General features: G+C 46.0%; 1 protein-coding gene across 1 annotated transcript in view; it reads right to left on the bottom strand.

The window, feature by feature from the left end:
- The window catches only part of LOC139574878 (SH3 and multiple ankyrin repeat domains protein 1-like), an 86,633-nt gene that overhangs the window by 32,704 nt on the left and 30,476 nt on the right, over window positions 1–23,453 (bottom strand). Inside the window, exons 3-15 of the mRNA XM_071399856.1 lie at window positions 17,390–17,593; window positions 13,263–13,334; window positions 12,553–12,661; window positions 11,620–11,774; window positions 11,032–11,199; window positions 7,780–7,896; window positions 7,585–7,662; window positions 7,209–7,275; window positions 6,772–6,944; window positions 5,454–5,569; window positions 4,835–4,989; window positions 4,223–4,336; window positions 3,698–3,773 (exon numbers count right to left, since the gene is read on the bottom strand). Coding sequence (XP_071255957.1) covers window positions 3,698–3,773; window positions 4,223–4,336; window positions 4,835–4,989; window positions 5,454–5,569; window positions 6,772–6,944; window positions 7,209–7,275; window positions 7,585–7,662; window positions 7,780–7,896; window positions 11,032–11,199; window positions 11,620–11,774; window positions 12,553–12,661; window positions 13,263–13,334; window positions 17,390–17,593 — 1,604 coding nt within the window. The remainder of the gene's footprint in view (window positions 1–3,697; window positions 3,774–4,222; window positions 4,337–4,834; window positions 4,990–5,453; window positions 5,570–6,771; window positions 6,945–7,208; window positions 7,276–7,584; window positions 7,663–7,779; window positions 7,897–11,031; window positions 11,200–11,619; window positions 11,775–12,552; window positions 12,662–13,262; window positions 13,335–17,389; window positions 17,594–23,453) is intronic.

Below are 23,453 nucleotides of genomic sequence, written 5' to 3'. Positions count from 1 at the left end.
ATGAGTGTTCACCTATAATGTAAAACATGTACAATGTGCACCAGAATGTGATTGGAAAGCACCTCTTGTGATGGAGGGCAATAATCCACTCTTCTCTAGAATGTGTGTGTGCTTCCTTGTCCCCATTTCACAGACCGCTGCCCCAGAACAGTTGTCATGTGTGTTACTAGGGGAGTTCACTGCCATGGGCACTGAGACACAGGGAAAGAGGGGGCACGGAGGAGGGAGGATTATTTGGATGGAAGAAGAGAGCAAGGAAGGAAGGAAGGAAGGAAGGAAGGAAGGAAGGAAGGAAGGAAGGAAGGAAGGAAGGAAGGAAGGAAGGAAGGAAGGAAGTAAAAGAGTAAAGAAGGGAGGATAAGGACAAATAGGGAGAAAGGAGGAATGGATTGATAAAGATGGACACTAGGGGTGAAAATGTATAGAGGGAGAACATCTTTCCTTGATCATCTCTCCTCTTCCTCTAATCCTTGTTAATGTAATCGCTGTGCCACAATATCAATTTAAGCCATTCATTTAGCTGACTGCCGTCTCGACCGAGCCTTGTTAAACTGTCACAGCTAGTCAGAGCAGTAAAAGCCTGCTTCATTAGACAGATCAGGAGGTGTACAAGATCTCTTACTGTCAATATAAAAACATCTTCCATCTAAAGGCGGATTGAAAGGTGATGAGGTGAAAGGGGGGTTGTTCATTCATGTCTATTTCCTCTCCTGCGTTCTCTCTCCCTTTTCTCTTCTTCGTCTAATTCTACATACTGTAGAATCTCTCCTTCTCTTCACCTCCTTTCTTGCTCTGTTCATCCCTCTCTCCCTCCAGAGTGCCCTTCACTGTCTGTTCTCCAGATGGAAACACCACAGGGGAGGGAGGGTGATTGAGAGAAAATTAAAAAGTACAGGGGGGTGAGTAAAACGGTGATGAATAAAAATAAAGGGAGCGATAGAGAGAGAGGTGGAAGGGGTGACAAAGACAAATATAGAGGAGTGGAAAAAAGCAGGGTGAGATGGATCCACACTAGTGCTCTGATAAAAACTGACTTAGCAGTGAGTTAGCAGTGAGTCAGCAGTGAGTCAGCAGTGAGTTAGCAGTGAGTTAGCAGTGAGTCAGCAGTGAGTCAGCAGTGAGTTAGCAGTGAGTTAGCAGTGAGTCAGCAGTGAGTTAGCAGTGAGTTAGCAGTGAGTTAGCAGTGAGTCAGCAGTGAGTCAGCAGAGCGTTAGCAGTGAGTTAGCAGTGAGTTAGCAGTGAGTTAGCAGTGAGTCAGCAGTGAGTCAGCAGAGAGTCAGCAGTGTCACAGACTGACTAAACAACCTGGAGTTTTATATCGTATGAGTACATTTGTTTAAATATCCCTGATGTGGGTGTAGAAATGTTTGTGTGAGTTTCCATGTAGGTGTCAGTCACTTGGTAGAGCACGTAAGTCTAAATGAAATTATGCAAAATAATGAATGCTTTTGTGTGTGTTTGTGTTGTCTGTGATAGCGAGCGGGCAGGGAGAAGGATTATATGTAAATAATACATGTGATTTATAATGTGTTTATTTCTTTATAAATAATTCTCTCTTCATACAGTCCAAGTCCAGGACCGTTAAATTGGTTTGCCTCATAACAGAGCCTCTCTGAGCCGCCACGCAAAAACATGACATTAAAGAGAAGGACATTACATCACTAGGTGTTAATGAGAGGAGTTACACTCCAAAGTGTCAACGTAGCAATCTGGAAGTCAACAACAACAACAACGACAACATAATCAACAAGCACATCAGTAGAGGACACGTCGATGACAGTCTACAGAAGTTCAGATATCAGACCAGTACTGTATGTAACTTCAGATATCAGACCAGTACTGTATGTAACTTCAGATATCTGACCAGTACTGTATGTAACTTCAGATATCTGACCAGTACTGTATGTAACTTCAGATATCTGACCAGTACTGTATGTAACTTCAGATATCTGACCAGTACTGTATGTAACTTCAGATATCAGACCAGTACTGTATGTAACTTCAGATATCTGACCAGTACTGTATGTAACTTCAGATATCAGACCAGTACTGTATGTAACTTCAGATATCTGACCAGTACTGTATGTAACTTCAGATATCTGACCAGTACTGTATGTAACTTCAGATATCTGACTAGTACTGTATGTAACTTCAGATATCTGACCAGTACTGTATGTAACTTCAGATATCAGACCAGTACTGTATGTAACTTCAGATATCAGACCAGTACTGTATGTAACTTCAGATATCTGACCAGTACTGTATGTAACTTCAGATATCTGACCAGTACTGTATGTAACTTCAGATATCAGACCAGTACTGTATGTAACTTCAGATATCTGACCAGTACTGTATGTAACTTCAGATATCTGACCAGTACTGTATGTAACTTCAGATATCTGACCAGTACTGTATGTAACTTCAGATATCTGACCAGTACTGTATGTAACTTCAGATATCAGACCAGTACTGTATGTAACTTCAGATATCAGACCAGTACTGTATGTAACTTCAGATATCTGACCAGTACTGTATGTAACTTCAGATATCTGACCAGTACTGTATGTAACTTCAGATATCAGACCAGTACTGTATGTAACTTCAGATATCTGACCAGTACTGTATGTAACTTCAGATATCTGACCAGTACTGTATGTAACTTCAGATATCAGACCAGTACTGTATGTAACTTCAGATATCTGACCAGTACTGTATGTAACTTCAGATATCTGACCAGTACTGTATGTAACTTCAGATATCTGACCAGTACTGTATGTAACTTCAGATATCAGACCAGTACTGTATGTAACTTCAGATATCTGACCAGTACTGTATGTAACTTCAGATATCTGACCAGTACTGTATGTAACTTCAGATATCAGACCAGTACTGTATGTAACTTCAGATATCAGACCAGTACTGTATGTAACTTCAGATATCAAATCAGTACTGTATGTAACTTCAGATATCTGACCAGTACTGTATGTAATTTCAGATAGTAGCAGATAGTCCCCAGCACTGTCCAAATCATAACAGATCCATTACAGCCCAGCTTACATCACAGTATATCACCCAATCACAATCCATCGCACAGTAGATCACCCAATCACAATCCATCGCACAGTAGATCACCCAATCAAAATCCATCGCACAGTAGATCACCCAATCACAATCCATCGCACAGTAGATATCACAATCCATCGCACAGTAGATCACCCAATCACAATCCATCGCACAGTAGATCACCCAATCAAAATCCATCGCACAGTAGATCACCCAATCACAATCCATCGCACAGTAGATATCACAATCCATCGCACAGTAGATCACCAAATCACAATCCATCGCACAGTAGATCACCCAATCAAAATCCATCGCACAGTAGATCACCCAATCACAATCCATCGCACAATAGATCCCCCAATCACAATCCATCGCACAGTAGATCACCCAATCATAGTCTCTAGTGGATCACTTCCACACATACAACACAGATGAGGTTAATATACAGTATATTACCCATAGTCCCAAACACAAGTTGACACAGTACTGTAGATCACTCTAACAAAGCCCATCTTACAGCGACACAACTCACTCCAACATACCCCAAGCATATCCAGGGCAAGATCACTCAACTCACTGACTTCCAGGTAGACCTCTGAGTATGACACTGTAGAGAAAGTCTCCCCATCCTTACCTGGGAGCGTCGAAGCTGTCGTAGGAGCCCACGGTGTAATGACGAAACAGTCTCTTGGCTTTCTCACTGCGGCTCTCTAAAACACACGACCACAGTGTTATCAGCATGATGCCTGCCTGCCACACTGACCAACACTGTCACTACAGTCACACGCTGCTGTTAGACTACAGCCTGAACCTCGACAGTAAACGTCTCTCTATTGAGTCTCTACATACAGTAAAACCAGCTGTGTTTACCACTGCAGCCTTAGGCCTTAGTGGTGGGCAGACACCACTACTACGACTAGTGTAGAACCTTCCTTCCCTGTCAACCCACACCTAATCATTCTGAGAGTCTAGAGTGGTATTTTCCCAGTGTTACTACCTAACTGGAGACCTCGTGCTAAATGTGTTGTTTTTTATGCCTGTGTGTCTGTGTGTAGCAGCCAGCACTGCCGTGTGTGTGTGTGTGTGTTTTTCTGACCAATGAGAGGGTAGAGAGAGAGGCATGCTGTGTGTGTCTGCAGGTGTGTGGTCGGGGCCTCACCTGAGCGGTTGTCCTGGCTACGGACTGCCACTTCCTCTACACAGTCTGAGGGGAACCAGCCGGTCCGTCCCTTAACCGTGCCCTCCCAGAAGCCTCCCTCGCCCACACTCAGCACTGCACGAGGGGACAGGAAAGAGCGTCGCGCGTCAGAGCCATCACCTCACACAGTCAGTATACACAAAACAACATATAGGCACAAACAACGACAAGGAAATAGCCACAACATGTAAACACACACAGAGGAATGTAAACACACAAACAGGCATGCAAACCTCTCTACGTACTCACCAAGACATACATACCTGGAAACACCTTAGACTCACTCACAGACACACACATATTCATACCTGCAGACATTGAAGACAAGGACATACAAGGACCTTACACTCTCATTAAGACAGGTAGACTACATCCACTAGACAGACTCATACATACACCACTAACATCAGCAGACAGAGACCTAGCCTGGGTACCAGCATGAACATTTCATCTCCTGGGCAAATGTATCAAGCTGGCACCCAGGCTAGCAAACACTTTGAATTCACATGAAAAAACACCCAGCCAGACAGTCACACAGCCATTCTCTGACACAGACACACTAAACACACACACCTTTGACTTTGTCTCCCTTGCTGATGCTAATCTCTCTGTCTCCCTGGGCGGAGTGGGAGCGCGTGGCCACAAACACACGTCCTGGGACGGCGCTGTAGAGACGCCTCCGCTGGCCCCCTGCTGCCGTAACCGTATTGCTGCTGACAGACCCCGCCCTGGCCAGAGGGGGGCAGCGTTCAGCATACAGCACATACATTACAGTACACAACCAACTCAGTGGCCTTGTGGTTAGTATCTGCCTTCACGCTACAGAAACAGGAGACAGGCTCCTGCCCTATGGGCCGTTCTGGCTCGGACAAGGCTTATACTATACACAACCCTCATGCACAGTAGACCCAATCCTAACTTGAGGTCTGCATGGATAATTTGGATAATTTGGACCATCTATTGACGGGATATTTGTGTGCAAATTATTAATACAGATTTCATGTTTGGATTGGGTGCCATGTTAGAGTCACAGCAGAGAGGGACAACTGACACTGCTGTAGATGGAGAGAGAGCACGCTATAATGGAACTACGCATCAACGGTTCTATCAGAACCATAGTCAATCTTACCCTCCTGCTCCCCCTCCTGCTCCTCCTCCTGCTCCTTCTCCTCCCCCTCCGCCTCCTCCCTGCCTCCGACTCTGCCGACTCCTGTCCTCCTTATCCCCTGCTCTCCCTCGGGACGGGGAGCGAGTCCGCGCTCCACGGGGACTACTGGAGCTACGCATGGTACCTGAATGCTTATAGCCCTGAGAGAGCGAGAGAGAGAGAGCGAGAGACACAGAGAGAGACAGAGAGAGAGAGAGACAGAAAGAAACAGAGAGACAGAGAGAGAAAGAGACAGAGAGAGAGACAGAAAGAGAGACAGAAAGAGACAGAGACAGAGAGAGACAGAAAGAGAAAGAGATGAAGGGGCAACACCGGTTCAGTGGTCTGTACTACAGTATATTAGTGATGTACTACAGTATATTAGTGATGTACTACAGTATATTAGTGATGTACTACAGTATATTGGTGATGTACTACAGTATATTGGTGATGTACTACAGTATATTAGTGATGTACTACAGTATATTAGTGATGTACTACAGTATATTGGTGATGTACTACAGTATATTAGTGATGTACTACAGTATATTGGTGATTTACTACAGTATATTAGTGATGTACTACAGTATATTAGTGATGTACTACAGTATATTAGTGATATACTACAGTATATTCGTGATGTACTACAGTATATTGGTGATTTACTACAGTATATTAGTGATGTACTACAGTATATTAGTGATGTACTACAGTATATTAGTGATGTACTACAGTATATTGGTGATGTTCTACAGTATATTAGTGATGTACTACAGTATATTGGTGATGCACTACAGTATATTGGTGATGTACTACAGTATATTGGTGATGTACTACAGTATATTAGTGATGTACTACAGTATATTAGTGATGTACTACAGTATATTAGTGATGTAGTACAGTATATTGGTGATGTACTATAATATATTGGTGATGTACTACAGTATATTAGTGATGCACTACAGTATATTAGTGATGTACTACAGTATATTAGTGATGTACTACAGTATATTGGTGATTTACTACAGTATATTGGTGATGTACTACAATATATTGGTGATGTACTACAGTATATTAGTGATGTACTACAGTATATTGGTGATGTACTACAGTATATTAGTGATGTACTACAGTATATTGGTGATGTACTACAGTATATTGGTGATGTACTACAGTATATTGGTGATGTACTACAGTATATTGGTGATGTACTACAGTATATTAGTGATCTACTACAGTATATTGGTGATGTACTACAGTATATTAGTGATGTACTACATAGCTACATTACATGATACATGATGTGAAACAGTACAGTAGTTCTCCCCGACTAGGTGTCCAGGTGCTAGGTTCCTTCCTCTACCTGTACAGACACAATGTTGGAGCCTGGTGTATTGGGCAGTGCCATCCAGTCAGGCAGGTTCATACTGTTATCACTGTTGGCACGCAGGAAGGGGTGAGGGTGGGGCAGCGCCAGGGTGCGCGGCGCACTCTCTCGCCTCTGAGGGGCGTATTTGGGAGACTCAAGAAAAGGTACTGAGAGAGTGTGAGAAGGAGAGAGAGAGAGACAGAGAGGTATAAACTAGTCATGTTTAGTTCACTTGCAGCACTCATTCAGATAGCAGGGACAGGAAATATCCCAGTATGATTGGCACACATACAAAATAATGTAATAAATATTATGTGTGTACGCACAACATTGTTTTTAAAGAAACATGTGAATGCCGAACCACTCTCACATACTGTCACATACGTTCATAGAGCATAAACTCCTAGACACAGCCACAGGTCAGAACGTACCTACATATGTGTCCCGGTGGTTTTTGATAATCTCTCCTAGCTCAAAATGGCCGGACATGACAGCCACCTGAAACACACACGCTAGCAGTGTAAGGAACAGTTCTCACAGCACCCTCCACACACACAGTATGCACATATTCCTTGTCTCGGCTGGCCTTTTGTAAGGAGCACAGAGTACGAGAACCCAGCTCAAGGGGTCAGGCAGAGTTCTCCCACCTTGGACCCTCGTACACGTCACAGAACAATATCACTAACACTGGTACATCTCATCCAATAGCATTTTCTGCTTTAGTAACTTCATCACACACAACCCCATCCAAGCAATGTACATACAAATACATCATTCCATTAGCCCAGCCATGTATTGTATAATCACCTGAAATGGGTTCTGCCCACTGTTATTCTTTGTGTCTTTATTGGCTCCCCTGTAAAGTAGAATTCGTGCACAGCTGTCCTGTATGGACAAAATACATGTCAATCAATTAGCAGCAAATAACTGTAATACTGGATTACAAAACTACAAAGTCATCTTTATTTGATGTTTGTTTATGACACTACTAGAGAGCACTACCTTGTTGTATAAAGCACAAACGTGCAAGGCAGTGTTTCCTGAGGCATTCTGGGAAGTGGAGTCTGCCCCGTAAAAAAGAAGGTGCTCCAGATGCTGGGCGTTGCCATTCTGACAGGCCTGGGATCAGAGCAGAGTGAGCACAGAGAGGGAGGGAGAGAGAGAGGTGGGGGGACAGAGAGAAGTGGGGGGACAGAGAGAGAGAGAGAGAGAGAAAGAGAGGTGGGGAAAGAGAGATAGAAAGAGAGGGAGAGAGAGAGAGAGAGGGGTGGGGAGAGGGGGATGACAGGCGATCAGAGGTAAAGAAAAGAGAAATGAATGAAGAGGGAGATGGTGAAAGATAGAGATCAAGGAAATAAAGAGCGGAGAAAGAGAGGGGGGGTTATACATTGTCAAAAAGAGAGAGAGAAACAGGAACAACACACACATCAGAAAACAGCGAGAATACACACTTACCGAGCCACTCACACATAGATACGCACATAGATACACAATGACAACGCTCAACGACAACAGCACAAATACACACAGACATAATGATGAAAGGATGGAAAGAATGTTGAAATGGAGGGGAAGTTAGTACAGTACCTGTGTGTCTCCAGGGTTCTATCTGCTGTCCTCTTCATACCTGAGCTATGGAGTGACAGGGAGATGAGAGACGGGCCTCATCATGGGTTAGAGGGTACAGGGAGATGAGAGACGGGCCTCATCATGGGTTAGAGGGTACAGGGAGATGAGAGACGGGCCTCATCATGGGTTAGAGGGTACAGGGAGATGAGAGACGGGCCTCATCATGGGTTAGAGGGTACAGGGAGATGAGAGACGGGCCGCATCATGGGTTAGAGGGTACAGGGAGATGAGAGACGGGCCTCATCATGGGTTAGAGGGTACAGGGAGATGAGAGACGGGCCTCATCATGGGTTAGAGGGTACAGGGAGATGAGAGACGGGCCGCATCATGGGTGAGAGGGTACAGGGAGATGAGAGACGGGCCGCATCATGGGTTAGAGGGTACAGGGAGATGAGAGACGGGCCGCATCATGGGTTAGAGGGTACAGGGAGATGAGAGACGGGCCTCATCATGGGTTAGAGGGTACAGGGAGATGAGAGACGGGCCTCATCATGGGTTAGAGGGTACAGGGAGATGAGAGACGGGCCGCATCATGGGTTAGAGGGTACAGGGAGATGAGAGACGGGCCGCATCATGGGTTAGAGGGTACAGGGAGATGAGAGACGGGCCTCATCATGGGTTAGAGGGTACAGGGAGATGAGAGACGGGCCTCATCATGGGTTAGAGGGTACAGGGAGATGAGAGACGGGCCTCATCATGGGTTAGAGGGTACAGGGAGATGAGAGACGGGCCTCATCATGGGTTAGAGGGTACAGGGAGATGAGAGACGGGCCTCATCATGGGTTAGAGGGTACAGGGAGATGAGAGACGGGCCTCATCATGGGTTAGAGGGTACAGGGAGATGAGAGACGGGCCTCATCATGGGTTAGAGGGTACAGGGAGATGAGAGACGGGCCTCATCATGGGTTAGAGGGTACAGGGAGATGAGAGACGGGCCTCATCATGGGTTAGAGGGTACAGGGAGATGAGAGACGGGCCTCATCATGGGTTAGAGGGTACAGGGAGATGAGAGACGGGCCTCATCATGGGTTAGAGGGTACAGGGAGATGAGAGACGGGCCTCATCATGGGTTAGAGGGTACAGGGAGATGAGAGACGGGCCTCATCATGGGTTAGAGGGTACAGGGAGATGAGAGACGGGCCTCATCATGGGTTAGAGGGTACAGGGAGATGAGAGACGGGCCTCATCATGGGTTAGAGGGTAGAGGGGGATGAGAGACGGGCCTCATCATGGGTTAGAGGGTACAGGGAGATGAGAGACGGGCCTCATCATGGGTTAGAGGGTAAAGGGAGATGAGAGACGGGCCTCATCATGGGTTAGAGGGTAGAGGGAGATGAGAGACGGGCCTCATCATGGGTTAGAGGGTACAGGGAGATGAGAGACGGGCCTCATCATGGGTTAGAGGGTACAGGGAGATGAGAGACGGGCCTCATCATGGGTTAGAGGGTACAGGGAGATGAGAGACGGGCCTCATCATGGGTTAGAGGGTACAGGGAGATGAGAGACGGGCCTCATCATGGGTTAGAGGGTACAGGGAGATGAGAGACGGGCCTCATCATGGGTTAGAGGGTACAGGGAGATGAGAGACGGGCCTCATCGTGGGTTAGAGGGTACAGGGAGATGAGAGACGGGCCTCATCATGGGTTAGAGGGTACAGGGAGATGAGAGACGGGCCTCATCATGGGTTAGAGGGTACAGGGAGATGAGAGACGGGCCTCATCATGGGTTAGAGGGTAGAGGGGGATGAGAGACGGGCCTCATCATGGGTTAGAGGGTAGAGGGGGATGAGAGACGGGCCTCATCATGGGTTAGAGGGTAGAGGGGGATGAGAGACGGGCCTCATCATGGGTTAGAGGGTACAGGGAGATGAGAGACGGGCCTCATCATGGGTTAGAGGGTACAGGGAGATGAGAGACGGGCCTCATCATGGGTTAGAGGGTACAGGGAGATGAGAGACGGGCCTCATCATGGGTTAGAGGGTACAGGGAGATGAGAGACGGGCCTCATCATGGGTTAGAGGGTAAAGGGGGATGAGAGACGGGCCTCATCATGGGTTAGAGGGTACAGGGAGATGAGAGACTGGCCTCATCATGGGTTAGAGGGTACAGGGAGATAAGAGACGGGCCTCATCATGGGTTAGAGGGTACAGGGAGATGAGAGACGGGCCTCATCATGGGTTAGAGGGTACAGGGAGATGAGAGACGGGCCTCATCATGGGTTAGAGGGTACAGGGAGATGAGAGACGGGCCTCATCATGGTTTAGAGGGTACAAAGGGGTGAGAGACGGGCCTCATCATGGGTTAGAGGGGTACGGGGGGGGTGAGAGAACGAGCCTCATCATGGGTTAGAGGGGTACAGGGGGGTGAGAGACGGGCCTCATCATGGGTTAGAGGGGTACAGGGGGGTGAGTAGCAGGAGAGACACATCAGGGTAATGAATGGATAACATAAATATAGAGATGACATTTACACACTGACATTAACACAAATACACACACACACACACACACAAACCTATATACACACAAACACAGTGAAACGCTAATGGACATAGACACTTGAACATAGACTAAACCCCACAGAAAAAAACACACACACACAAACACACACCTACACCTCAACCAACCTGGTGTGTCTCATCCCAGCCGTTCTCGTCCCTGACGGCCAGCTTGGCGCGGTGGTGGAGCAGGGTCTCACAGCAGGAGGTGTCTCCCCCTGTCAGCACAGTGTGGTAGAGCGGAGTCAGCCCCCGCCGGTCCTTATAGTCCGGAGACGCACCCAGAGACAGCAAGGTCTATAGGGACACACCAGGTACACACATACATACACTCTTAGAGAAAAGGTGCTATCTAGAACCTAAAAGGTTTCTTCGGCTATCCCCGTAGGAGAACCCTCTAAATAACCCTTTTTAGTTCCAGGTAGAACCCTTTTGGTTCCAGGTAGAGCCCTTTTGAGTTCCTTGTAGCACCCTTTCCACAGAGTGTTCTACATGGAACCCAAAAGAGTTCCACCTGGAACCAAAAAGGGGGACAGCCGAAAAACCATTTTTTCTAAGAGTGTATTAAACGATTAGTTGAATATCACTATAAAATATGTGATATCATTATAAGAACATCATGACTGTATCTCAATACAAGACACTTTGCACAGTGGGTCCATACATGCTCCTTTAATCCATAGATGTGAGTGCAAGGAGGTGTGTGTGTGTGTTTACCAGCAAGGCTGTGTGGCAGTGGCTGCGGACAGCCTTGTGTAGAGGTGTGAGTCCGTCCTTGGACCTGAAATCAAGATGAGCCCCTCCCAGCACCAGCCCCCGTATGGCCTCCCCTCCCCCCGGCTCACACTGCACCGCCAACGTCAGGGGGGTTTCTACAGAGGAGAGAGAGAGATGGAGCAATGGAGGGACGGAGGGGCTCATATATTTAATCAGACAGACAGGAGTGGGGTTATGACATGAACATCACAGCATCATGTCACTCTAGTCTACTGTAGTAGTACAGTATCTCTTATCTGATAGTGGCAGATGTAGAGCTCTCTGCTGCCCCCTGGTGTTGCCAGGTGGAAGTGCACTTCACACTCCCAGCGACAGCAGGCTCTGTTGTGTGAGAGGACTGTTGCAGCACACCCAAAACTGCTAACAGTAGCTGCCTGTCTCCCACCTCGTTATATTATCTGGCTCTTAAATGAGACTCAAACTAACTGTCTACTTTGCTTGTTATAATCATCTTTAATAAAGTGTTAGATAGATAGAGCTTTGGGTAAGTGTGATTCAGAGTTATAGAGAGTATTGGGGGTTTTCAGGTCGAGGTTACAGAGGACAGCCATTAGCCATAGCTCCCACAGCTATCTTGGCTGTTAGCTAATTCAACTTGGATATGAACAGTTTGCTAGCTAGATGACAGGTTGTATGGCTGAAGGGTCTGGAAATGATCTCTAGGATGCTAAATATACAGTGGCCATATGCCCCACAAATGTTATGGGTCACTAAAAAGGATTTCTTAGGGGGTCAAGGTATCAGGGACTACATAGACAGACAGACACACAGACAGACAGACAGACAGACGGACTAAATGGCCGATTGGTGCTAACTGACTGAGGAGAGGTCACAGGTCACCCTGGCAGCGGACAGCATCTGACAGCGTCTCACCTCCCGTGTCAGGGTCCTGGTAGTTGGGGTCAAGCCCTTTGTCCAAGAACTTGGCCATCTTGTCCACAGAGCCACTTTGGATGTAGTCCATGAACTTCTTCAGACTGGCCTATGAGAGGCATGAGGGGATAGAGAGAGATGAGGGGACTCCACTCCTACAAATAAAGGTCTATCCACAACCTAAAAGTGTTCTTTGGCTGTCCCCATAGGAGAACCCTTTGAAGAACCCTTTTCGGTTCAAGGGTTCTACCTGGAACCAAAGGGGTTCTACCTGGAACCAAGAAGGGTTCTACCTGGAACCAAGAAGGGTTCTCCAATAGGGAAAGCACGAAGAACCATTTGGAACAGTTTTTTCTAAGAGTGTGCCAGCACTGCGTTCCACAGAGAGCAGAATTGACACATTAATACTGGAGTTGTCTGCCACACAAAGCACAGCACAGCTAACAGTGGAGGGCTGCCCCAAGGGCCTGTAACTGCAGACAGACAGTGTACAGTCCCACTCACACACACACACACGTGAGTGCACACACACACAAGGCGTGTACACACACTGACGCGCAAAGAGTGCACACACCCACACATAAGTATGCACACACATACACACACACTCCCGCCAACACATACACGTTCATACTGCACCAATGCATGCTACACACACTTACACCCACAATTCACATTGTGCCACACCCTTTGAAACAGACAACCAGTACCTTAGTGTGCAGTTTAGCCAGCTGTTTCTCATCTAGATTGGTCTGTTTGTACACTCTGGTCTTGTAACGAAACTAGAGGAGAGACAGAGACAGAGAGAGAGAGACAGAGACAGAGACAGAGACAGAGACAGAGACAGAGACAGAGACAGAGAGAGAGAGAGAGAGAGAGAGAGAGAGAGAGAGAGAGAGAGAGAGAGAGAGAGAGAGAGAGAGAGAGAGAGAGAGAGAGAGAGAGAGTTAATCCTGACTGGAAGGCCTTTTGTCCTCAATTCTCTAAGCTTTTGGCCTAGATCCACATGATGGAGCCTGCAGATGTATTGCAAAATGATGCTTTATCTAGTTTACCCATAATTTCCATCCTCCTCCTCTTCCTCCTCTCAATGAAAAAAGAAAGAAACGGCACAGGTTTACACTAGCCACAGAGTGAGAGTAACCCACAGAGTACCCTTACAGAGTAACACACAAAGTGAGAGTAACCCACAGAGTACCCTTACAGAGTAACCCACAGAGTGAGAGTAACCCACAGAGTAACCTTACAGAGTAACCCACAGAGTGAGAGTAACCCACAGAGTAACCTTACAGAGTAACCCACAGAGTGAGAGTAACCCACAGAGTAACCTTACAGAGTAACCCACAGAGTGAGAGTAACCTTACAGAGTAACCCACAGAGTGAGAGTAACCCACAGAGTAACCTTACAGAGTAACCCACAGAGTGAGAGTAACCCACAGAGTAACCTTACAGAGCAACCCACAGAGTGAGAGTAACCTTACAGAGTAACCCACAGAGTGAGAGTAACCGTACAGAGTAACCCTACAGAGTAACCCACAGAGTGAGAGTAACCTTACAGAGTAACCTTACAGAGTAACCCACAGAGTGAGAGTAGCCCACAGAGTAACCTTACAGAGCAACCCACAGAGTGAGAGTAACCTTACAGAGTAACCTTACAGAGTAACCCACAGAGTGAGAGTAACCTTACAGAGTAACCCACAGAGTGAGAGTAACCTTACAGAGTAACCCTACAGAGTAACCCACAGAGTGAGAGTAACCTTACAGAGTAACCTTACAGAGTAACCCACAGAGTGAGAGTAGCCCACAGAGTAACCTTACAGAGCAACCCACAGAGTGAGAGTAGCCCACAGAGTAACCTTACAGAGCAACCCACAGAGTGAGAGTAACCTTACAGAGTAACCTTACAGTGTAACGCACAGAGTGTAACCTTACAGAGTAACCCACAGAGTGAGAGTAACCTTACAGAGTAACCCTACAGAGTAACCCACAGAGTGAGAGTAACCTTACAGAGTAACCCACAGAGTTAGAGTAGCCCACAGAGTAACCTTACAGAGTAACCCACAGAGTGAGAGTAGCCCACAGAGTAACCTTACAGAGCAACCCACAGAGTGAGAGTAACCTTACAGAGTAACCTTACAGTGTAACGCACAGAGTGAAAGTAGCCCACAGAGTAACCCACAGAGTAACACACAGAGTGAGAGTACACTTGTGAAGGTGGTAAATGACCTTTTAATGGCGTCAGACCAAGGCTCTGCATCTGTCCTCGTGCTACTAGACCTTAGTGCTGCCTTTGATACCATCGATCACCACATTCTTTTGGAGAGATTGGAAACCCAAATTGGTCTACACGGACAAGTTCTGGCCTGGTTTAGATCTTATCTGTCGGAAAGATATCAGTTTGTCTCTGTGAATGGTTTGTCCTCTGACAAATCAACTGTACATTTCGGTGTTCCTCAAGGTTCCGTTTTAGGACCACTATTGTTTTCACTATATATTTTACCTCTTGCGGATGTTATTCGAAAACATAATGTTAACTTTCACTGCTATGCGGATGACACACAGCTGTACATTTCAATGAAACATGGTGAAGCCCCAAAATTGCCCTCGCTAGAAGCCTGTGTTTCAGACATAAGGAAGTGGATGGCTGAAAACTTTCTACTTTTAAACTCGGACAAAACAGAGATGCTTGTTCTAGGTCCCAAGAAACAAAGAGATCTTCTGTTAAATCTTACAATTAATCTTGATGGTTGTAAAGTCGTCTCAAATAAAACTGTGAAGGACCTCGGCGTTACTCTGGACCCTGATCTCTCTTTTGACGAACATATCAAGACTGTTTCAACGACAGCTTATTTCCATCTACGTAACATTGCAAAAATCAGAAATTTTATGTCCAAAAATGATGCAGAAAACTTTATCCATGCTTTTGTTACTTCTAGGTTAGACTACTGGAATGCTCTACTTTCCGGCTACCCGGATAAAGCACTAAATAAACTTCAGTTAGTGCTAAATACGGCTGCTAGAGTCCTGACTAGAACCCAAAATTTTTATCATATTACTCCAGTGCTAGCTTCCCTACACTGGCTTCCTGTTAAGGCAAGGGCTGATTTCAAGGTTTTACTGTTAACCTACAAAGCGTTACATGGGCTTGCTCCTACCTATCTTTCCGAGTTGGTCCTGCCGTACATACCTACACGTACGCTACGGTCACAAGACGCAGGCCTCCTAATTGTCCCTAGAATTTCTAAGCAAACAGCTGGAGGCAGGGCTTTCTCCTATAGATCTCCATTTTTATGGAATGGTCTGCCTACCCATGTGAGAGACGCAGACTCGGTCTCAACCTTTAAGTCTTTACTGAAGACTTATCTCTTCAGTAGGTCATATGATTGAGTGTAGTCTGGCCCAGGAGTGTGAAGGTGAACGGAAAGGCTCTGGAGCAACAAACCGCCCTTGCTGTCTCTTCCTGGCCGGTTCCCCTCTCTCCACTGGGATTCTCTGCCTCTAACCCTATTACAGGGGCTGAGTCACTGGCTTACTGGTGCTCTTTCATGCCGTCCCTAGGAGGGGTGCGTCACTTGAGTGGGTTGAGTTACTGACGTGATCTTCCTGTCTGGGTTGGCGCCCCCCCTTGGTTTGTGCTGTGGCGGAGATCTTTGTGGGCTATACTCGGCCTTGTCTCAGGATTGTAAATTGGTGGTTGAAGATATCCCTCTAGTGGTGCGGGGGCTGTGCTTTGGCAAAGTGGGTGGGGTTATATCCTTCCTGTTTGGCCCTGTCCGGGGGTATCATCGGATGGGGCCACAGTGTCTCCTGACCCCTCCTGTCTCAGCCTCCAGTATTTATGCTGCAGTAGTTTATGTGTCGGGGGGCTAGGGTCAGTTTGTTATATCTGAAGTACTTCTCCTGTCTTATCCGGTGTCCTGTGTGAATTTAAGTATGCTCTCTCTAATTCTCTCCTTCTCTCTTTCTTTCTCTCTCTCGGAGAACCTGAGCCCTAGGACCATGCCTCAGGACTACCGGGCATGATAACTCCTTGCTGTCCCCAGTCCACCTGGCCTTGCTGCTGTTCCAGTTTCAACTGTTCTGCCTGCGGCTATGGAACCCTGACCTGTCCACCGGACGTGCTACCTGTCCCAGACCTGCTGTTTTCAACTCTCTAGAGACCGCAGGAGCGGTAGAGATACTCTTAATGATCGGCTATGAAAAGCCAACTGACATTTACTCCTGAGGTGCTGACTTGCTACACCCTCGATAACTTCAGTGATTATTATTATTTGACCCTGCTGGTCATTTATGAACATTTGAACATCTTGGCCATGTTCTGTTATAATCTCCACCCGGCACAGCCAGAAGAGGACTGGCCACCCATCATAGCCTGTTTCCTCTCTAGGTTTCTTCCTAGGTTTTGGCCTTTCATGGGAGTTTTTCCTAGCCGCCGTGCTTCTACACCTGCATTGCTTGCTGTTTGGGGTTTTAGGCTGGGTTTCTGTACAGCACTTCGAGATATTAGCTGATGTACGCAGGGCTATATAAAATAAATTTGATTTGAACCTTACAGTGTAACCCACAGAGTGAGAGTAACCCACAGAGTAACCCACAGAGTGAGAGTAACCCACAGAGTAACCTTACAGAGTAACCTTACAGAGTGAGAGTAGCCCACAGAGTAACCTTACAGAGTAACCCACAGAGTGAGAGTAACCCACAAAGTAACCATACAGAGTGAGAGTAACCTTACAGAGTAACCTTACAGAGTAACCCACAGAGTGAGAGTAACCCACAAAGTAACCATACAGAGTGAGAGTAACCTTACAGTGTAACCTTACATCCAGGCTGTATATACCTCCAGATATGGTACCCCCTTCTCAAAGGATTGTGGGTACTCTCTCAGCATCTTCTCCTCCTCCAGGAACTTGGCGTCATGGCCTTCGGTGGCTGGTTGGAACAAGCCGTAGTTCAACACGTCCCGCAACGAATCGGTCAGAGAACATAGCACCTGCTGCTTGGCCTTCCAAACGGTCGCATCCGGGTTGAACCGCAAACACTTCTGCAGAGGAGACGGGGAGAGAAGGGGAGAGAGAGAGGGAGAGAGAGAAGGAGAGAGAGAGGGAGAGAGAAGGAGAGAGAGTTCAATGGTGGTGCTTATAGAGAGGGGGGGTAGTTGGGGTTTAGATGAAAACACTAAAGAAGAAAAGCGAGGAAAAGGAAAGCATTGAACTATAAAGTAGAAAAGTAACAGCAACTTAACAGTCTAGACTGAGGGAAGGGTCCTGGTGCAGTATTAGTGTGTCTGTCAGAAGTGGAGAACCGCTACTCGCTGCAGTACTGCTGTTATTACCATGCTGAACCACTAGGGAGAGACATTGTGAGTCCACCACAGGGACCAGTGATGTGTATGGTTTTATACAGTAAGGAGATATGAATGGCTGATTGTACTGTCTCCTCTGACAAGTGAGCTCCTGTATGGTGAGATGAATAGAATGTTTGATTGTGCTGTATCATATAGGCACAGTTAGCATTGGAGAGAGAAGGTCCTTAATGTCCTTATATGGACAGATCCACATGAAACAGTCTTCCTCTCTTTCTCTCTCTCTCTCTCTGCTGTGAGTCTGGGCTGAGGCTGAGGTAGAGCAGGCCATTCCCCTGACCTTGAAGCAGCTGTGTGATTGGTCCTTCTGGAGAGCAGCTGGATCTCTCGCTTGCTGCTTCTGCATGCATGGATGTACGCTCCACGGCTCAATACATCTCACTAAAGTGTTTAACTCTCTCTTTCTGTCTTAATCTCTCCCTCACACACTCTCTCTGTCTGTCTGTCTGGCTGTGTGTGTGTGTGTGTGTGTGTGTGTGTGTGTGTGTGTGTGTGTGTGTGTGTGTGTGTGTGTGTGTGTGTGTGTGTGTGTGTGTGTGTGTGTGTGTGTGTGTGTGTGTGTGTGTGTGTGTGTGTGTGTGTGTGTGTGTGTGTGTGGGTTTGAGGGAGGGAGAGAGGGAGAGAGAGTGAGCATGGAATACTGTGCAGAGGTGTAAAATGTCTCTCTCCCTCTCTTTTATTCAGTCTGGGTTTGTGCACAGCCAACCAAATCACTATGGCAACCAGTTCATTAGTGGAGCAAGATCCTTGTTGCCATAGAGACATCCCTGTGTTCCCTTGGAGATGGGGAACTATGGGATAAAGTGAGAGAGTGCCCGTGTCTGTGTGTATGTGTGTTTTACAGTGAGTTGGAGAACGAGAGAGGTGGAGTCAGGGGGAGGAAAGGGTTTATGTATGAGAGGGAGAGAGGGGGAGGGATATAGAGAGGGAGGGAGTGAGAGAGAGAGAAAGAGAGATGGAGAAAGAGAGATATTGAAAGGGAGAGTAAAAGAGAGAGGATGAGTAGGTGTGTCAGCATGCAATAGATTGTTTCTTACACACACGCTGACATACTGCACCAACATGTACATTCAATCACACACTAGAATTAACACTCAGTCCCATCAAAAAACACACACGCAAACAGAATGCAGGCTAGGGAAGCTAAATGTACTCTGAGATCATTGAGGAGGAGGAGAACGTTTATCAATACAGCATAATGCATGAAAAATATTCCCATAATCACCATCATTATTGTTTCAATTATTATGACACTCTGTATAATTACTGTAATTCTGCTTTTACATTTTTTTTTGTTTTATTAACCCATCCACCACCCTCTTCAGAGGACATGTCTTCTTTGTTTTTTACAGCTTTTCTACTTCATATACATACATTTTACATAAAGATTTTACATATACATTTTAATTCTGCAGTTAATCTTAGGGGCATTAGCACATTTGTTTAAGACAGGAGAGGTTCTGTTCAACACCAAAGCAGGTGGGAGAAGAGGAACGGGTGGACCACTGAACAAGCAACCTGATTGGTCCATATACCTACTGATTGGTTGAAATGACTCATTGAACTCTCTCATGAGCCCTCCACTCCAGACTAACTCTTTACAGACTTCTAACAGAGAGGAAGACCATCTCTGCTTCTGAGTCTGACTGGTTCTGACTTACTGTTATTGATTCAGTATTATAGACTAACAACTAGCTGTAGGTTGAGGCAGCTTACAGGCCAATAAGTGACAACAGTCCATATTGACTGTCACTTCTCTCTTTTACACTCATATTGCAGTCAGGGCTGTAGCTACATATGAAGACACCGAGGTCCGGGTCTTTGCAATTTTTCAGAATTTGAAAAATATATATTAGAGGAACTCAGTCGTGGTGGTTGTTCATCAGCAGTTCTCCTTCCTATATGTCCCACACTCACAGTCACTCAATTAGTCATTATCTTTTAACATTTTTTAGATTGGTAAATGAATCTACTTAGTCAAGCCAGCCATCTAAAGTAATCATGGTTGAATTACCAACCGGGCACGCAGGGCACTTTCCCAGGGGCCCTGACCTCCAAAGGGACCCCATTGATTTTGTAAGTCACTCAGATATCATATTAACATGGTATAAGTCATGGCAAATGTGTAGAATTGCAGGAAATTACTACAATACAAAATCTGTAAATCTGTTTACCTTTTGCTAATAAAGTACTTTTTCTGCTAACAGATCCCTCTGTATGTTTTTAATCCCGGTGCTGAATTAATGTGAGTTAATGCGGCTAACTGTATTGCTAATAGGCTATATGTTTGTAGATGATTTAATGAGGCTAACAGTATTGCTAATAGGCTATATGTTTGTAGATGAGTTAATGCGGCTAACTGTATTGCTAATAGGCTATATGTTTGTAGATGAGTTAATGCGGCTAACTGTATTGCTAATAGGCTATATGTTTGTAGATGAGTTAATGCGGCTAACTGTATTGCTAATAGGCTATATGTTTGTAGATGAGTTAATGCGGCTAACTGTATTGCTAATAGGCTATATGTTTGTAGATGAGTTAATGCGGCTAACTGTATTGCTAATAGGCTATATGTTTGTAGATGAGTTAATGAGGCTAACAGTATTGCTAATAGGCTAAATGTTTGTAGATGGACTGAGGTGAATGAAGCTAGAGCAACTCAGGCGATAATGGCTGGGTCCCTTTTGCTTGTTTTTGCAGTTCTCCAAATTGCAATTTAGAGTTTTTAAATCGTACAGAAATGCAGTAAATGAGCTTCAACTTTCTTAAAATATTTTGTAAGGAGTGGGATTTCACTCACTCACTCACTCACTCACTCACTCAGTCACTCAGTCACTCAGTCACTCAGTCACTCACTCACTCACTCAGTCACTCAGTCACTCAGTCACTCAGTCACTCAGTCACTCAGTCACTCACTCAGTCACTCAGTCACTCACTCACTCAGTCACTCACTCACTCACTCACTCACTCACTCACTCACTCACTCACTCACTCACTCAGTCACTCACTCACTCACTCACTCATTCTATTGATCTATTATATCTCTGTCCATGTTACTTTGTCTCCATCTTCCTGTATCTTTGCTGACATTCGTTATCTCTGCAGAATATAGTATGGGCTTCCTTCCTTCCTTCCTTCCTTCCTTCCTTCCTTCCTTCCTTCCTTCCTTCCTTCCTTCCTTCCTTCCTTCCTTCCTTCCTTCCTTCCTTCCTTCCTTCCTTCCTTCCTTCCTTCCTTCCTTCCCTCTCTCTCTCTCTCTCTCTCTCCTACCCTCTGGCCCTTTTCTGCAGGGCAAGTGCAGGGGGATTAGCAGCCTTTAATGAGAACTATGGGGAAAAAAACACCCCCCCTCTCCCACTGTTTAAGTCAATTTCTCTCTCCCTTTCTCCTTCGGCCTCTCTCTATCTCTCTCACTACCTCTTTCCCATCTATTTCCTATGTTCCCCTTCTCTAGCTACATCACAGTCACACAGTTCTCCTTTCCACATTCCTTTCAGCCCCCTGTTTCCCTCTCTCCTTCCATCCCCTGTCCTCTCCTCTCTTCACCCTCTTATCTGGCTCTGCCTCTCTTATCTGGGCCCCTCTTCACCTCTGGCTGAGCACTGAGAAGGCCCTTACAAGGCTTACAGTTGTTGGTCTACTCTAAATGTATGTCAATGGGATGGTATGTTACTATGTGTATACAGCAGGTAAGATGACTGTGTATAGATGTACTATATACTGTATGTGTAGGTAAATATATATCAGGGAGTATGTGGGCACTTCTTAGCCAGTTGTGGAAATCCTTAATTCATAACATTTGTGTTTATAAGCTGCTGCCCGTCTCTCCATGATCTCATTACAATACAATTAACCAGCAATTAGAGTTTATTGAGGGCGAATTAGCTGACATGTAGAACAGGCCTAATACACTGGGATTATACAACCATATTACCCCACTGCACAGGAGAGAAGGAGATAGGAGAGAGGAGAAGAGAGAGAGAGATGGGAAAAAGTGAGGTAGGGAGGGTGAAGGGACGGTGTGAAAGACAAAAGGAGGGAAGGACAATATGAGATGGAGGGAGGTCAGGAGAGAGGAGAAATAGAGGACAGGATATTGTCCTACTCCTCAGAAACATCTAGAAGTCATGTGGTGTTACTGACCATAACGTGGCAGCACTAACTGTAGTATTGGTTTTCTTAGATCATGTCAAAATACATGTTCCTTCCATAAGACACAGAGAAAGGATCTTGGGTAACCAATTCCGTAGCATGCTTCTCACTTTCGCATACACGGCCGAGCGAGGGAACAAGTAACAGCAGGAGATCCACAGAATACAGTTACACTCAGTATACACAGTAATACACAGTACTACACAGTAATACACACTCATATAGTCATCATAACAGATTCAAATCAGCACACAGACACATACAGTGCATTCAGAAAGTATTCAGACCCCTTCCCTTTTTCCACATTTTGTTACATTACAGCCTTATTCTAAAATGGATTCAATAAAACAAAACAGAAATACCTTATTTATATAAGTATTCAGACCCTTTGCTATGAGACTCAACATTTTCCATTTATCATCCTTGAGATGTTTCTACAACTTAATTGGAGTCCACCTGTGGTAAATTCAATTGATTGGACATGATTTGGAAAAGCTTGTCTATATAAGGTCCCACAGTTGACATTGCATGTCAGAGCAAAAACCAAGCCATAAGGTCGAAGGAATTGTCCGTAGAGCTCTGAGACAGGATTGTGTCGGCCCACAGATCTGGGGAAGGGTACCAAATAATTTCTGCAGCATTGAAGGTCTTCAAGAACACAGTGGCCTCCATCATTATTAAATGGAAGAAGTTAGGAACCTCCAGAACTCTTCCTAGAGCTGGCCGCCAGGGCAAACTGTGCAATTGGGGGAGAAGGGCCTTGGTCAGGGAGGTGACCAAGAACCCGATGGTCACTCTGACAGAGCTCCAGAGTGCCTCTGTGAAGATGGGAGAACCTTCCAGAAGGACAACCATCTCTGCAGCACTCCACCATTCAGGCCTTTATGGTAGAGAGGCCAGGCAGAAGCCACTCCTCAGTAAAAGGCACATGACAGCCTGCTTGGAGTTTACACCTAAAGAGTCTAAGGCACCTAAAGAGTCTCAGACCATGAGAAACAAGATTCTCTGGTCTGATGAAACCAAGATTGAACTCTTTGGCCTGAATGCCAAGCATCACGTCTGGAGGAAACATGGTACCATCCCTACAGTGAAGCATGGTGGTGGCAGCATCATGCTGTGGGGATGTTTTTCAGCATCAGGGACTGGGAGACTAGTCAGGATTGAGGGAAAGATGAATGGATCAAAGTACAGAGAGATCCTTGATGAAAACCTGCTCCAGAGCGCTCAGGACGTCAGACTGGGGCGAAGGTTCACCTTCCAACAGGACAACGACCCTAAGCACACAGCCAAGACAACGCAGGAGTGGCTTCGGGACAAGTCTCTGAATGTCCTTGAGTGGCCCAGCCTGAGCCCGGACTTGAACCCGATCGAACATCTCTGGAGAGAT

This window comes from Salvelinus alpinus, chromosome 1 (assembly GCF_045679555.1).
Source record: "Salvelinus alpinus chromosome 1, SLU_Salpinus.1, whole genome shotgun sequence".
Taxonomy (NCBI): domain Eukaryota; kingdom Metazoa; phylum Chordata; class Actinopteri; order Salmoniformes; family Salmonidae; genus Salvelinus; species Salvelinus alpinus.
Note: the sequence above shows the minus strand (reverse complement) of the source record. Positions and strands in the feature narration are given on the sequence as shown.